The following is a 15,217-nucleotide window of genomic DNA, read 5'->3' as shown; positions in this document are numbered from 1 at the left end:
CTCGTCACCGCTTTCAAATGGCAGGGACAGAGGTGAGAATGAGGGTAAATTCCCCCATCGGGGACAAGGAACCCCTCCCCGCCCGCCTTAACCCCATTGCCAATCTTATTTGACCTCGAAAGTGAGGAAAAATACAGGTATGAGTGACTTGTATGGTCAAATGAAGCTCAATTATGAACAAATTTAAGTTTGAGAATGGAGGAATCTCGCCTAAGTTTTGACGAAACTACAAAGAGTCAAACAAAAATAAGATTGAGACGTACTTATATTTCTCCTCAAGATTGACCATGATCAAATGTAAATCATGGTGTCACATAATTGAAAATGTATGATCATAACACCTTGTTTAACCTGCCATTAAGCTAAGTTGTGCATGACAATTCATATTTGGTATCCTATGTGTTACGATCCTACTATATCAATTGTGTGGCACCATAATTATACTTGATCATGGTTATTTATTACTCTGATTGCATATGGCCTTCTTTTCATAATTATTTATTCGTGAATTTCTTCTTAATATTCCCACATGCATCATTTAATTTGTTGGAATAATTAATTTATGTATATCAAATTAAATATATAGCATTTATATCTAGACTATTTAATGGGCATATTGTGTCATTTTAATTATAGACATTAACTTTAATTATAGACTCAACTTCGGAAGTGTGGTGATTTGATGAGTAGAAACCAATGCATTAATTTAGGGGATTATGGAAACCCTAAATCAACCGATAATTACAAGGTAATTATAATCTCCAAAATATTTTGCTTCTTTAAGTCTCCTATTCCCTATTTGATAGCCATGGATCTGCCCATTCCATTTGAAGAAGACTGCAAACCATTGCAGGTCATGATCTAAATTCTAAATAATTTTTACACCTTTAATCCATACTTAGATATTTTGTCTTGATTATTATGTATAGTAATGAATCTGAGTTTTATGGACTCTTCAACTACCCATAACCTATACAAAGAATAGTATAACCTAAAAGGAATGGTATAATAGTTAGTTATATTATAAATATGTTAAATTAGATGTAATATAGATGTTCAAACTTAGTGTCTTAAAGACAACAATTGTCAAAATCCATGTGTCACTCTACATGTTACCCATATGTCTCATACCTACATATTATTAGTGTCCATGTAAAGCCATCTTCTACTTGCCATGGGCATTTGGTGAATCTTGAGAGAAGACATTCATTGATGAAAAATTTTGGAAAAAGTGAAGAATTTTGGAGGAATATCCTATTTTCATAATTTTTTTTTATTTTTTTTTATATATATTATGTTTTATTTATTTTAATATTATATTTTTTTCTATATTTGTATTCCCCTTCGCGCCTCATTTTCACACCACGTTATCAACACAACTTCTTTTATTTCCCACGCTAAAGGTAGGTCCTATATGTCTTTTTTTTTTCTTTTTTGTTATAATTAATAAATTAAATGTTAATTTGCATATCTAGTGCATATTAAATTTTTAATATAAATACAATATTTTGTGATAGTGTTGCCATGACAAACCTTACAAATTAGAATTCGCAGCCCTTGACACTAATGACAATAACTATTTGTTATGGGTGCTCGATGTCGAAATCCCACCTGGATGTTATGAACCTTAGGAAAATAATTAAAGAAGGAAGTCGGGCATTCAACCAGGACAAAACAAAAGCTATGATTTTCCTTCGTCATCATCTCCACGAGGGATTGAAAATGAAGTATCTTACAATAAAAGATCCTTGTATCTTGTGAAAAAAATTGAAAGAGATGTATGATCATAAAAAAACAGTTATTCTTCCTAAAACTCGTAATGAGTGGATGCATTTGATACTAGCATATTTTAAATCAGTAAGTAATTACAATTCCACATTATTTAAAATCAGTACAAAGTTGTTGTTATGCGGAGAAAAAATCAATGATATTGATATGTTAGAGAAGGTATTTCCTACAGTTCATATCTTGAATATGCTCTTGCAGCAACAATATCGAGAGAAGAGTTTTAAACAATATTCTAAACTAATTTCATGACTTCTTGTGCCCGAACAAAATAACGAGTTATTGATGAAAAATCATGAATCTCGACCATTCCCTGAAGTGAGTACCGTGAATTTTAATAATAATCATGGTCGAGGTCGTGACCATGGTAAAAGAAGAAATAATTTTTCTTTTCATGGTGACGTTATAATCATCCAAATTTTAAGAGAACCACACGAAATGATGATCATAAAGAAAAATCTCCACTAGTTAAGAATTCAAAGGATGATGAACAAAAATGCTTTCAATGTGGCCTGAGGACATCAGTCACATATTTGTCATACATCGAAATACTTAGTTGATATGTATCAAGCTTCCTTGAAGAAAAAAAGAAAAAAATGTGGAAGCAAATTTTGCATACCAGGATAATGATATATTTGACTCATCCTATATGACAAATTTAGATGTGGTAGACTTATTGGAATCTTTTGAAGAGAAGATCGACACATTTGATGGAACATCAAGTGTTTCTTTTGACTTTGAAAATATCTAGCCTTAATGTTATTGTTCTTTTTATCCATCTTCATATTTTTTTTCCTCTTAGTAAGTTAACTTTTGTATATTCTAAATGTTGTTTTTCTTATTGTAATTTTTTCTTTTAAGAACATGGATCATTTTCATATGTTGGGTGATTAAAAAATGAGCAAAGAAGATCTATGTCTGACAGACAATGTAACTACATATACAATACTTACAAGCAAAGAACATGGATCATTTTCGTACTGATGATTGGTTATATCCAATGGACATAGAAATATATCTATGGCAAGAAGAGTTCAATTTTCGGTCTTTAGTGGAATGCTTGGTAGTTAACGGATGGTGGATATCGTGACTAAAGAGTTTAGTTAACTATTCACGTACCGTTGGAGCTTCGAGCCATAGGTCCATAAGGTCCTCTTAGTGATACAAGTTGAGAATCAGTTTTTGGGTCAGTTTGAAATGTTCAAATTGACAAGAGGGGGTTAGATTATATACGATATAATTGAACGAGTTAATTAAATATGATATAATTAACTTTATGTATGAGATACATTAATTTGGAGGAAATTGGATATAAATATGATTTATATCTAGTAGAAAAAAATATTATAATTAATATGATATTAGTTTATATATTATGAATATGATAAGATCACATTCCTTGGACGGTTATAAAGAAAATGTGAAGGCGTTTCTTCTATTCTAAATAACGAATGAGTGCATTATAAATAGAAGACGGTGTGTTGATCTCGATGTGCTCAGACATTGTGAAAAGATAGTGTCATCGTTTAGGAAATTAGTGCCTATACAATAATGACTGCATGATCACTTACATATACGATATTGCTAAGCGACTGCATACAGATTACATCGTCGAGCGCTATTATCTAAACGGTCGTTTACCTTTTTCCTAAGCGATCATTTAGCTCCCGGTATTTACTAAACGATCACATAGTTTTTCCTATGCGATCGTTTGGACGATCGCTTACCCTTTTCCTACACGATCGCTTACTTTTCCTACACGATCGTATACTTCACCTAAATGATCAAGCATCTTGTCTATGCGATAGACGACCTCTTCTCCCACTTGCTTGATCGTTGTGTACGGTCTCTCTTCCTTCTTCCCTCTACCAAATCCGAACAAAGCCCACACTTTGGATTTTCACTCCAAGAATACTGAGGCTCTGGGTTGTGGTGTCTTCTCCGTTTCTTTCTGTTCAAGTGGTGATTGTTCGAGATAGACGGTTGGGCTTCAGACTCGCTGTGAAGAAGAAATCTTCATTTGGTATGATTTATTGATCTTTTTAGCATTATGAAAGTATGTTTGAATGTATATGCGGTAATTCTGTCACAATGAATTGGAAAGATCCGCTTCCGCTTGTAGGTACTCTTGAATAAGAGTTCCTTCAATTGGTATCAGAGCACTCGGTTTTCAGATATTCCAATTCATTGTTGCAAAAGAATTGCAAATACGTTCCTGGTGGGTGCATTTCTACACTGTTTAATCGTTCAATTGCTGTAGATGTGTAGATTTATGGATGTTTTCGTGGATGTTAGCCTCGGGTTGATTTAATGCTTTTACATTTTCGATTGTTTGAAAAGCTCCTACGTTTTTTTGGGTATTAATAATCGTAATCGAGTATGTATTCAAAGTCTGTTTGAGTTTTGAATCATTTGTGAATCTGATCGGAGCAAGCGTTGTGGTTCTTCGAGGAAGGAGACGATCAATTGTTGATCGCATCGGTTAGACGATGGAGTATGCGATAGTTGTTGATCGCATCGGTTAAAATATGGGGTATGCGATCAAGGGTTGATCGTATGTGCAGACGATGGGGTACGCGATCGCTGATGATCACATTGTGTAGATGATTGGGTAAGCGATCAAGGGTTGATCGCATCGTGTCGATAATCAGTTATGCGATTGTTGAGTAACGGGTCATGTAAACGATGGGATGCTTGCGTATCGCTTAACACGCGCGCGTGCACTAGACGATTGTTTAGGTCAGCAAGTTTCATCACTTAGTAATTGACTAAACGATCGCTTAGTCACGCAAGGTAAATCGTTTACCTGTCGCCGCGTTAAGTGATCACATAGACGATCGTTTTGGCTAGCAAGCTTCATCGCTTAGTAACTGACTATACGATTGCTTAGTAACGCAAGGTAAATCGTTTACCTATTGACGCATTAAGTGATCACATAGACGATCGTTTTGGTCTGCAAGCTTCATTGCTTAGTAACTGACTAAACAATTGCTTAGAAACGCAAGGTAAATCATTAACCTGTCGTCGCGTTAAGAGATCACTTAGACGATCAGGCTTCGTAGCCTCGTTGTCGTCTACGCGATCATTTAATTTTGCTTCTATCGTCTAGTGCGCGTTGGACAATCGTCCACCTTCGGCGTTTACTACTCGATGGAGTTCTCCTGGCGGTTTAAGACACAGTTCACCTGTGAACCGGCTTGCTTGATAAAAAATATAATAGATAGAGTTATTTCATGTAATGTATGTTTTTAATATGTCATATGGTTTGCACATATAGTAAATCCTACCTTAGGTTATGCATTGGTCATGCATCATCTCTTTATTGTAATAGTTATAATTTAGAGAAGCATGTTTTAATTTACATAAGTGCATGCTCATGCATCATATAATATAAAGGTTATATTTATGTATGCTTTATTTATTTAACATTATATTTATAAGCGTTATAAAATACTTCATTATGTGGGATGAGTGTTTTAGTTGTTTATTTTATAAATGGTTATAAAATGAAATTAGAATTAAAATAATTAGTAAAAGATTAATATGTAGCAAGTCTATCTATAGTAGACCTTTTGTCGAAGGCGGGTTTTGTATAGGCTGGGGTATTTAAGATGACAGCAACGGAATACCCCTACTGGGAACCTACCTGGAAAGGTAATTTAGATAAATTTGATGTATGCATACAAATTAAGGCCAGTCCATTAAAGAGTCTAATGTTTCTATTTGGATTTTTTTTTAATTTCAAAGACAAAAGTTGTTTTTTAGCGAATTTTATAAATAACTCAAATCATCATCAGTAGCCGGATTGTCTAGGTTAATAAACTCCTAGGTAGAACATTTAGTGGGAGGTTCTTGGGGCATTTGATGCTTCATTTTCACCTCTCGCGTTTCTCCCTCATAGTCCACACCGTGAGATCTAACCTCGGCCTCGAGGCACCTTTGGCGTGTCCCCCTAAAGATGGTATTTGGGTAGGTCAATATCAAGGTGGATGGAGAGAGTGATCATAGTAAGTGGGAGCGGGAAGTGTGACAGCATATCCCTCGATCTCCTTCGTTGGATTGAATAAAGTTTTTGTGCATCGCCTCATGGCACCCTGGTGTGTCCTCCTATAATGAGGTTACAAGATATAAAGTAAGATTAGTTGCACAAGGGTTTTCCTAAAGACCTGGTATTGATTGTGAGAAGGCATATTCTCCAATGATGAATGCAATTACACTAAGATATTTGATTGGCCTGACAATGTATGAAAGTTTGGAAATGCATCTTATGGATGTAGTCACAACATATTTATATGAATCTCTTGATAATGATATTTATATGAAAATCCCAAAAGTATTTTAAAAACCTAAAACATATAAGTCAAGTTCCCGATAAATGTATTCAATAAAGTTATAGAGATCACTATATATATTAAAATAATTAGGACGAATGTGGTACAATTTCTTGTGTGGATATTTGTTGTGAGTAGGATATTAAAATAATCCAATAAGTCTATATTTTTCTATAAAGAAATCACAGTCAGGATTTGCAATTATAGCTGTAAATGTTGATAACTTAAACATAATTTGACATTCCGAAGAGTTTTCAATGACAATAGATTAAGAAAGAATTTGAGATGAAAGATCTTGGAAAAACAAAATTTTTCCTTAGCTTAAAAATTGAGCATTTAACAATAAAATATTTGTTCATCATTCAACTTATACAGGAAAATTTTTGAAAATATTTTATGTGGACAAAGCACATCCATTGAACATTCCAATGAAAGTTCGTTCACTAAATGTGAAGAAAGATATATTTTGACCCTGAGATAATAACGAAGGATTTCTTGGTCCTGAAGTACCATATCTTAGTACAATTAGTGCACTTATGTATATTGCTAATAATACAAGACCAGATATTGCATTTTCAGTAAATTTATTAGCTAGATATAACTCTTCTTCAACAAAAAAAAAAAAAATATATTGAAATTGAATTAACCATATACTCTGTTATCTCTTAGGAACGATTGATATGAGTTTTTTTTATTTAAATAAATCAAATTTTGATCTAGTTGGTTATGTAGATTCTAGATATTTATTAAATCCACATAAAGTTAGATCTCAAACAGATTATCTATTCATATGTGAAGGAACTGTTGTATCATGACGATGAGTGAAACAAACCATAACAACCACTTCTTTAAAATCATGCAGAAAGACTTGCGATCCACGAGGCTAGTCGAGAATGTATATTGCAAAAATCAATGACTCAGCTCATTTTTGTGGAATGTGTGGCTTATCTTCTAATAAAAATCTTCTAACAATATTATATGAAGACAACAAAGTTTGCATAGCCCAAATCAAAAGAGGATATATTAAAGGAGATTGAATAAAGCATATTTCACCGAAGCTTTTCTACACTCATGATCTTAAAGAAAATAGCGATATCACCGTACAACAAATTTGTTCGAAGGATAACCTGACAGATTATTCACAAAGGCCTTACCTACTGCAGTCTTTTAAAAACTGGTGCACAACATTGGAATGCGACGACTCAAATATCTCAAGTGATGTTTCCATGAGAGGGAGTAAATATACTATATTCTTTTTAAGAGTATTAGATTATATGAAATATATACTTTTTTTTCCTTCACTAGGATTTTTTTCCAATGAGTTTTTCTCCTAATAAGGTTTTAACAAGACACATTTCAAATATAATGGGCATCTAAGAGGGAGAATTATAAATATGTTAAACTAGATATAATGTAGATGCCCAAACTTCAAGACAACAATTATCAAACTCCTATCACCCCATATGTCACTCTACATGTTACCTATGTGTTTCATACTTACACAATATCCATATAAAGCTACCTTCTTGCCATTTTGCCTATAAATATGGGCATTTGATGAATCTTGAGAGAATGCATATATTGGTGAAAATTTCATGAATTTTGGAGAAAGTGGAGAATTTTAGTGGAATTTCCTATTTTCATAATTTCTTATTATATATATATATATATGTATATATATTATGTTCATTTATTTTAATATTATATTTTTTCGATATCCGTATTCCCATTGTGCCTCATTTTTACAAGAAGTTGGACATTTGTAAATGAACCATTTGAATTTGGCATTTGTAAGATGTTCATTAGTGGGGGGATTTATTTTGATCATATCGAAGACTCCACAAGTATTCATAAGAACTTTATATTCGATAACATGATTTTCCATTTCAAAATCAATTGGCAATGAGAGAGGAGTTAGTAGCTTATATATTTTGTAAACATTGTGATAAGGTTCTTCAATTTTTCCAATGTGGGATCCCCAATACTTTACTATACTATTCTTAGAAAATATCAGAAGAGAAATTGTCTCACTTGTCTCCAAAGCACTATAAAAGAAGTTTATGGATTTGATTTCAAATTATCTATGTTAGAAACACTTTTTAGTTTAAGGGTGTATTTGGGGTAAGGACTATCCTAATACTATAATAATCACCTTTTGCTACCGTAAATACTATTTTGTATTCCTCAATTAGCTACTATCAACACTATTTCAAAACTCTAATTTGTTACAATATTTACTATTTAATACAGTTTTTACTATTTTCATTCATAATTTTTTTTTATTATTTGCTATAGTGTTTACTATTTTCTTATCAAACTAAAATATTTTACACCTCAAATACATACTATTATAACTCAAACTAAAATAATTTATACCCCAAACACAAACTATTATAACCCAACTATAATAACTTAGGATTATAATAACCAATTCCTTGCCTCAAACACCCCCTAAGTGTGCTAACTCTAGTCAAATTTCATTTTTGTATTATTTAGTTTGAGAGTGAGGAAAATGATTGAGTGATACAAAAGCTTAGAAAGAATGTTCTTATAATTGGGATCAGATAAATAATTCTATTTCTTACAAGTGTTGAATTCTATTAAAATGATTATTTGGGAAATATGAAAACCATGAACAAGAAATCATGAGGAAATGAGCACAATTTTTTAAAAACTAAGGTCCCGTTTGGTAATTATTTTATTTTTTATTTTTATTTTATATTTTTTGAAAATTAAGTTTATTTCCTCCCTATTCCTTATAATGACTTGCATCTTTCTTTAAGTACAATGGTTAAATTCTTAGTCAAATTCCAAAAACAAAACAAGTTTTGAAAAGCTATTTTTTTAGTTTTCAAAATTTAGCTTGGTTTTTTAAACCATTGGTAACATGTAAATAACAAAAGAAGAAATTTAAAGGTAGAAATAGTGTCCATAGGCTTAATTTTCAAAAACAAAAACAGAAAAAAAAAATCAAATAGTTATCAAATGAAACTTAACTGACTTACCAAATTAGACATTCAAATTTGAAACCATCTTTTTTTTTTTTTTTTAAAAGAACACTTTGGGCCAAATAATTTTAAAATGTAAATTGAAGGCCATTACCAATAATGAAACCATGTTAATCAATTAAACTTGATTTTACAAGATGCTTTTAATACAAGAAGAACATGGTCTTATTGAACCAAAGGAAGAAGACAATATAGTAGCTAGTACAAATAGTTCATCCCATAAGGTGTAGATTAATAACATTTTTTTTTGGTAAGCAATTCTATTCAATCATTCCTTGGGAGTGAAGTTCACATGTAACCCATCTTCAAAACTCAATATATGAGCTCTTGCAATCTTTCCTCCCTTCAGTTTGGTCCATCTATCAAAATTAAAATTAAAAGAAAAACATTATTGCATGATATTAAAATCTCTTACATACTATATGTTAAAAATGATTAACAGATTTAATTATCATAAACTATATATATGTACCTATATTTGGTGAAAAGGATATGGAGGAAGGTACACAAATAGACTTTAGAGTACTCAGCACCAGCACAATGCCTTAAACCTCCACCAAATGGCATGAAGTTCTTTTGAACAGTCATCGAGTCTATCTCCTATAATATTCATAATCATCATTTAAACAAGCTATCTTAGCAATTAATTAACATGTTTAGTTAAGGATTGTTTTCCATAATATACTTTCCAACGCCATGGATTGAATGTAGCGGGGTCCTTGTACACTTCTGGATCTCTGTGACGAGAAGCGGTAACAAGCATTACTGTCCATCCTTCTGGAATTATGTATCCTATAATATCAATCAAATGCAAGTTAGTGAACCCACTAATATATAAATATAATAATATTACAATTAATTCACAAGATAAATATAACTAATTAAGAAATATGTCATCGACTAATAAATCAAAAAGATCAAATCTATCTAATCTAAAGTTCAAGTATACATAAAAACATTTGTTTTTACCTTTTATTTGAATTTCCTTGGTTGTTTTTCTCAACAAAGCAGGTGTTACACTCCCCAACCTAAGTGTTTCACTAATGACCTAAAATCCAAAATAGACCAAAGAGAAAAAAATGTCATCATATTATAATGAATAAAAAAAATGACAAATAATGAATATAAGAAATTTATAAGTAGTATATTACATTGAGTGTGAAAGTCATGGATTTGTATTCTTCCCATGTGATTGGTCCATCTGGATCAGCTCTGGCCTTTCTAATCGCCTCATGCTCAGCCTAAATTAACACGAAAAAATATCACAACTTAATTAATCATTTAAGGAAAATAATTAAAATCAAATGCGTTTAAAAAAAATATTTAATTCAACGTTCACAACATGGTCCCTTCTTAATCATTGGATGTAAAACTTCATGGAAACATAATAGATTTCAATTTCTTTTGTGCATCTAACAGTTAATGAATTGGTACATTGTTTTGATCTCATTGAATAATTTTTTTTTATGTATTTCGAGTCTTACTTCCAATTCTTTCACTACTTCGGGGTGATCTGCGAGGAAGTTGAGGATCAAAGTAAGAGTGGTAGAGATGGACTCAAAGCTAGCAAAGCTGATGGAAAACAACAATTGGATAATGAATTCCTCTGAGATGAACTGTTGGGATTCCTTATCTTTAATGGCTTGCCCCAAGAAATCTTCTTCACTGCTAGCCCCTTTAGCCAATCTTTCCTCTAAAATATCTTTTAGCTTCTTTTGGATTTCCTTCATGTCCTATTGTCATAAAAAAAAAAATATATTCATATTCTCTCTTTTTGTGATAACACATAACTCGTCGGTTTAAACTTTGTGATTCACCTTCATGCATTTATTGTAAGTGGTGCCAGGCAAATTTAGAGGCAATGTGAGAAAACCTCCGAGAAGTCCTGTAAACTTCTTAGTTAGACCTCCTGTTAGTAATTTACTTGAATCTTCACTGAACATCTTAACAATCGATGTTCTGAAAACCATCTGAAAAATGCAAGAAAATAATAATAGTTAAATATATTATTCAAATTATTAAAAATGAAATCTCTCGGATCGGTTATGGTATATTTAATTATTTAACCTACCGCAGCGGCTGATTCTTTGACTTCGACGCTGGGTTGAGTTGACCAATAATGAAGGGTTTCTCGAGCGGATTCTTCGATACGAGGAAGGAAGCGATCACGGAGTGACTCGGCACCAAAGTGGTTCAAAGTAATGCTTCTAATATACTTGTGAATGAGGCCAAGAGCCTTGAGCCATTCAGTGTCAAGGCCAAAGAATTTGGAGAGTGTATCTAAATACCACATTTCTACGGCCCTTCCTTCTTGTAGCATTATGTAATGGTTGAATTCTGCGTCCGTTGAAACCACCACCGGCCTTCCCGCCAAACATGTCTTGAAGATCGGTCCATATCTAAAAATCGTTCCCATGAATTTTCGTTATAATAATAAATCTTAATTTTGAAGAATAAAATTAACTATTGATAATAGAAAAAAATACTAATAAGTGGAATCTAAAAGTTAAAAGGTCTCGTTTGGTAATAATTTGATTTTTTATTTTTGTTTTAAAAAATTAAATCTATTTCATCCACATTTCTTACAATGATTTGCATCTTTCTTAAATACAATAGTTGAATTTTTAGCCAAATTCTAAAAATAAAAATAAATTTTTGAAAGCTACTTTTTTTGTTCATGGGTGAAAAGTAGATAACAAGGGAAGAAATTTGGAGATGGAAGTAGTGTTTATGGACTTAATTTTTTTTAAAAAAAAACAAAAATAAAATGGTTAGTGAACGGAGTCTAAGATTTTTCTAAAAATACTAGACCTCCCAAAATCAACCCGAAATGCACCAAGACATCTGTCTCCACTTGTTGAACTCTTTTTTTTTCTCTTTTTTTTATAAAATAATTCTAAGACAAATATATATGTTTCCTTATTTATTTATTTTTTTTCTCTTTTTGTCTGTTGATGTTAAATTGACTGTGATTATTATCATTATTTTAGATCTAATATAACCACAATTTTTCATGAATTCTTTTTTCTTTCCTTAAATATTTAAAAAAAAAATTTCATTGTTGGGCTTGAAGTGAGTTGCAGAAGATAGGTTTCATCCTAAGAAATATGGGTGAATGATAGATGACATATTAAAAAAGGATGTAAAAATATTTTCCCGACCCTATTCATTTATATGCTCAAATTCACAGGTTAATTAAATATGTTAATTTCACTAAAATTCATCATCAATAATCACACTTAACACCTTCATTTTTTTTCTTTTGGTCAAGGATATTGATATATTTTACCAAAGAAAACGTACTCTCGAACATATATATATGTAAAATTTTAATGCAAAAGATCTAGTTTCTGTAGTGAATAATTTGTTTTATAATACTATTAATGTAATAATAAAAATACCTTTTAACTTTGCTTTGGATGAAAGGGTGGACATCAAGGGAGTCACTAGGTCGACTGAGTTGAATCGTTTCTCCAATGAGGGGGAGGCCCATGGTGCCCGGCGGTAGAACTCCATTGAATTTTGAATCCTTCCATTTGTTAACCCAATGAATATAGTAGACAACTGCCACCGTCGCCAAACCGAGCAAGATCGTCCACATTGTATTTTTTCTAGTGATTTTCCGATCAGTCGATCACAAGCTCGAAACGACGACGCTGAATTGAAAGGATTGGATGAACTTCAATTAAGTTTACAAGAAGAAGGTATGGGAGTAGCTTTTATAGATGATGTTCAAGATAAGTGACAGTTGTGTGAATTAAAAAATGTACATAACTAATAATATATATATCATAGGAATTTTCAAATTAATTTTTAGAATAATTTTGATTTGGTTTTCCTTATATATAAATTATTGATTTGTAAATATTAATCTGTTTAGAGACTTCATTACATTATAAAGAAATATTGAGATGGATGAAATTAAAGAGAATCATACAACTTTAAGTTGTTATAAAATAAACGGTAATTGCAATTTGTAGTATTTTTAAGAATAATAACCAAGTGTATAACATCATTTAAAAAAATTATAAATATAGATTCTTATCAGTGATATAGTCTATCATTGATAGACTATTTAAATTTGATCATATTTGTAATTTTTTTAATATTATGTTATATCTGCTAATATTTTAGGTCTAATGCCTATATTTATAATTGTTTATAATTGTTTGTAAAATAAATGAACCGAGTTTTAAGATAATTAATGATTAAAATTAAAAGGTAATGATGTGGAGAAATACATTAGAAGTATAGAAAGAAACATGATTCACGATGTTATATATGAAGCCAATTTTGTCTATTCTTTTAATTTTGAAATATATGAATATTTTATTACAATTGGGTGGATTGAATGCAACTCAATTAATGTAATTATTAATATTCATGTGAGAACAATGATATAGCCATCCAAATTAAATCAAAGCTGAGTTTTTTTTTCTTTAAATCCCCTTCTATTTAATTTGGTAATTTTGTGTACAATAATCAATAATAGGTAGAAATTTTAAAGTGATTTTCAGAAACTTAGGCGTTGATACGAAAAATGGATGAACGGCAAATTTATACTTTTAGAAGGAAAAAAAAATCAATATTCTACAAAAGAAACATAAAATCGATGGTGTCAAGTCACCAACACTCCAACATTTCAAGTTAGTATTAGGTTTGTGAGTAAATTGACAATATAGAATAGTACGAAGATTTTTTTGGCATACCTTCAACGAACGATTCACGTTGCTTAAATAGGTTTGATACCACATTGATGTTCAATTTTTTTTGTTTTGTAGGGTTTTGGAACTATTGTTCTTTCAAAAATAAAAATTATTGTTGATTCATTTTTTTTTGTAGTAAGGCAATTTAGATTATGTTTTATGTTTTTAGATTTATTGAATTAAAAAATTATAAGATTACAATTGATCTTTCATATATATTTCAAAATTATATTTGACGTAGAAATTTTCATGAAAGATATCGAAAGAATAATAATATATTTTGGTAATAAAAGGACAAAATCTATATATATATATATACAGCATTTTAAAAAGGATCGGGGTCAAAGACAAATACCCTTATTTATTATTTCTTTTTTCCCTCTCTTGATATAGCCCATTATAACGTGATTCACGTGCTGCCCCAATGCAACATCAGATGGTTCTCCATGATCATCTTTTCTCATATATATATATATATATATATATATATATATTCATGTGACTAATAAGATCCCACAAAATATAATTACTCTCATAAAATAATAATTTTAAGAATCTTAAAAAATAAGACCAATTACAGAAACTACGACGTAGGGTAGCATTTTTAATTATACTTTTAAATTTTCAATTGTAAAAATTAGGCTCTCAAATTTTGACGGATGTCGAAGTTGGACCTTCAAAATTACAATAGTTATATAAATTGAACATCCAAGTCATAAAAATTGAAATCTCATATTTATCCCATTGTTATAGTTTTTATAATATATAAGTTTGAAAATCTAATTTTAACACTCGTATAAGTTTGAGAACTCAATTTTTACGATTAAAAGAATTTGAAGGTTTAATTGTAATTACCAACATACTTTATAGGTTTTTCAATTTTCCATAAAAAGTGATGGGGGCTACCATCTATGGGCCTGAAAATAATAATGTCTTGAATTTCCTAATTTAAATATACTTTTAATTCATAAATTTTTAAAATATATATTTTAATCTCTCAATTTATATGTTTATTTTAGTGAAAAATATATCTTTTTTGGTTCTTAAATTTTGAATCTGATTTAGATTTGGTTTAGGTTTCAACATGTTAGTTATTAAGTTTGGAATTTGATTTAGTCTTTAGGAATTCAAATATTACAATATTAACCTTGAGGTTTAAGTTTTGTTTCAATTTGATCTTTAGGTTTCAAGATTAACACTTTTAACCAGATTTTTTTTAGTTAAATACTCATATTTAGTCTTTAATGTCAATTTTATTAATTAATTTAAATAGAATTAAGAAGATTATATTTAACTATGTTTTACTATTTTTTTTATCACTATTAAAATTAATTTAAATTTTCACTTCATAATCATTTGAGTATTTGTGCCCAACCAAATACATCTG

The 15,217-nt window shown here is 30.6% G+C and overlaps 1 protein-coding gene across 1 annotated transcript; it reads right to left on the bottom strand.

The window, feature by feature from the left end:
• Window positions 1-9,265: 9,265 nt before the first annotated feature.
• Window positions 9,266-12,799, bottom strand: LOC120083895 (cucurbitadienol 11-hydroxylase). The gene is made up of 9 exons (XM_039039804.2): window positions 12,526-12,799; window positions 11,196-11,523; window positions 10,942-11,094; window positions 10,609-10,857; window positions 10,276-10,365; window positions 10,094-10,172; window positions 9,810-9,916; window positions 9,597-9,724; window positions 9,266-9,483 (listed from the first exon to the last, which is right to left on the bottom strand). The coding sequence occupies exons 1-9, from the start codon at window positions 12,723-12,725 to the stop codon at window positions 9,393-9,395; spliced, it is 1,425 nt and encodes a 474-aa protein (XP_038895732.1). The 5' UTR covers window positions 12,726-12,799; the 3' UTR covers window positions 9,266-9,392.
• Between the last annotated feature and the right edge of the window lie 2,418 nt (window positions 12,800-15,217).

The sequence above is a fragment of the Benincasa hispida genome, chromosome 8, assembly GCF_027475165.1.
Source record: "Benincasa hispida cultivar pf3 chromosome 8, pf3_genome.v1.1, whole genome shotgun sequence".
Classification (NCBI taxonomy): domain Eukaryota; kingdom Viridiplantae; phylum Streptophyta; class Magnoliopsida; order Cucurbitales; family Cucurbitaceae; genus Benincasa; species Benincasa hispida.
This window is presented reverse-complemented; position numbering and strand designations above follow the sequence as displayed.

Bases quoted from the DNA above. Each gene is read 5' to 3' on its own strand.
- LOC120083895 (XM_039039804.2), bottom strand. From the start codon at position 12,725: ATGTGGACGATCTTGCTCGGTTTGGCGACGGTGGCAGTTGTCTACTAT. The intron at 10,858-10,941 runs GTGAATCACAAA...TTATGACAATAG, and splicing joins CTTACAATAAATGCATGAAG to GACATGAAGGAAATCCAAAA. The intron at 10,173-10,275 runs GTAATATACTAC...TTTGGATTTTAG, and splicing joins CCATGACTTTCACACTCAAT to GTCATTAGTGAAACACTTAG.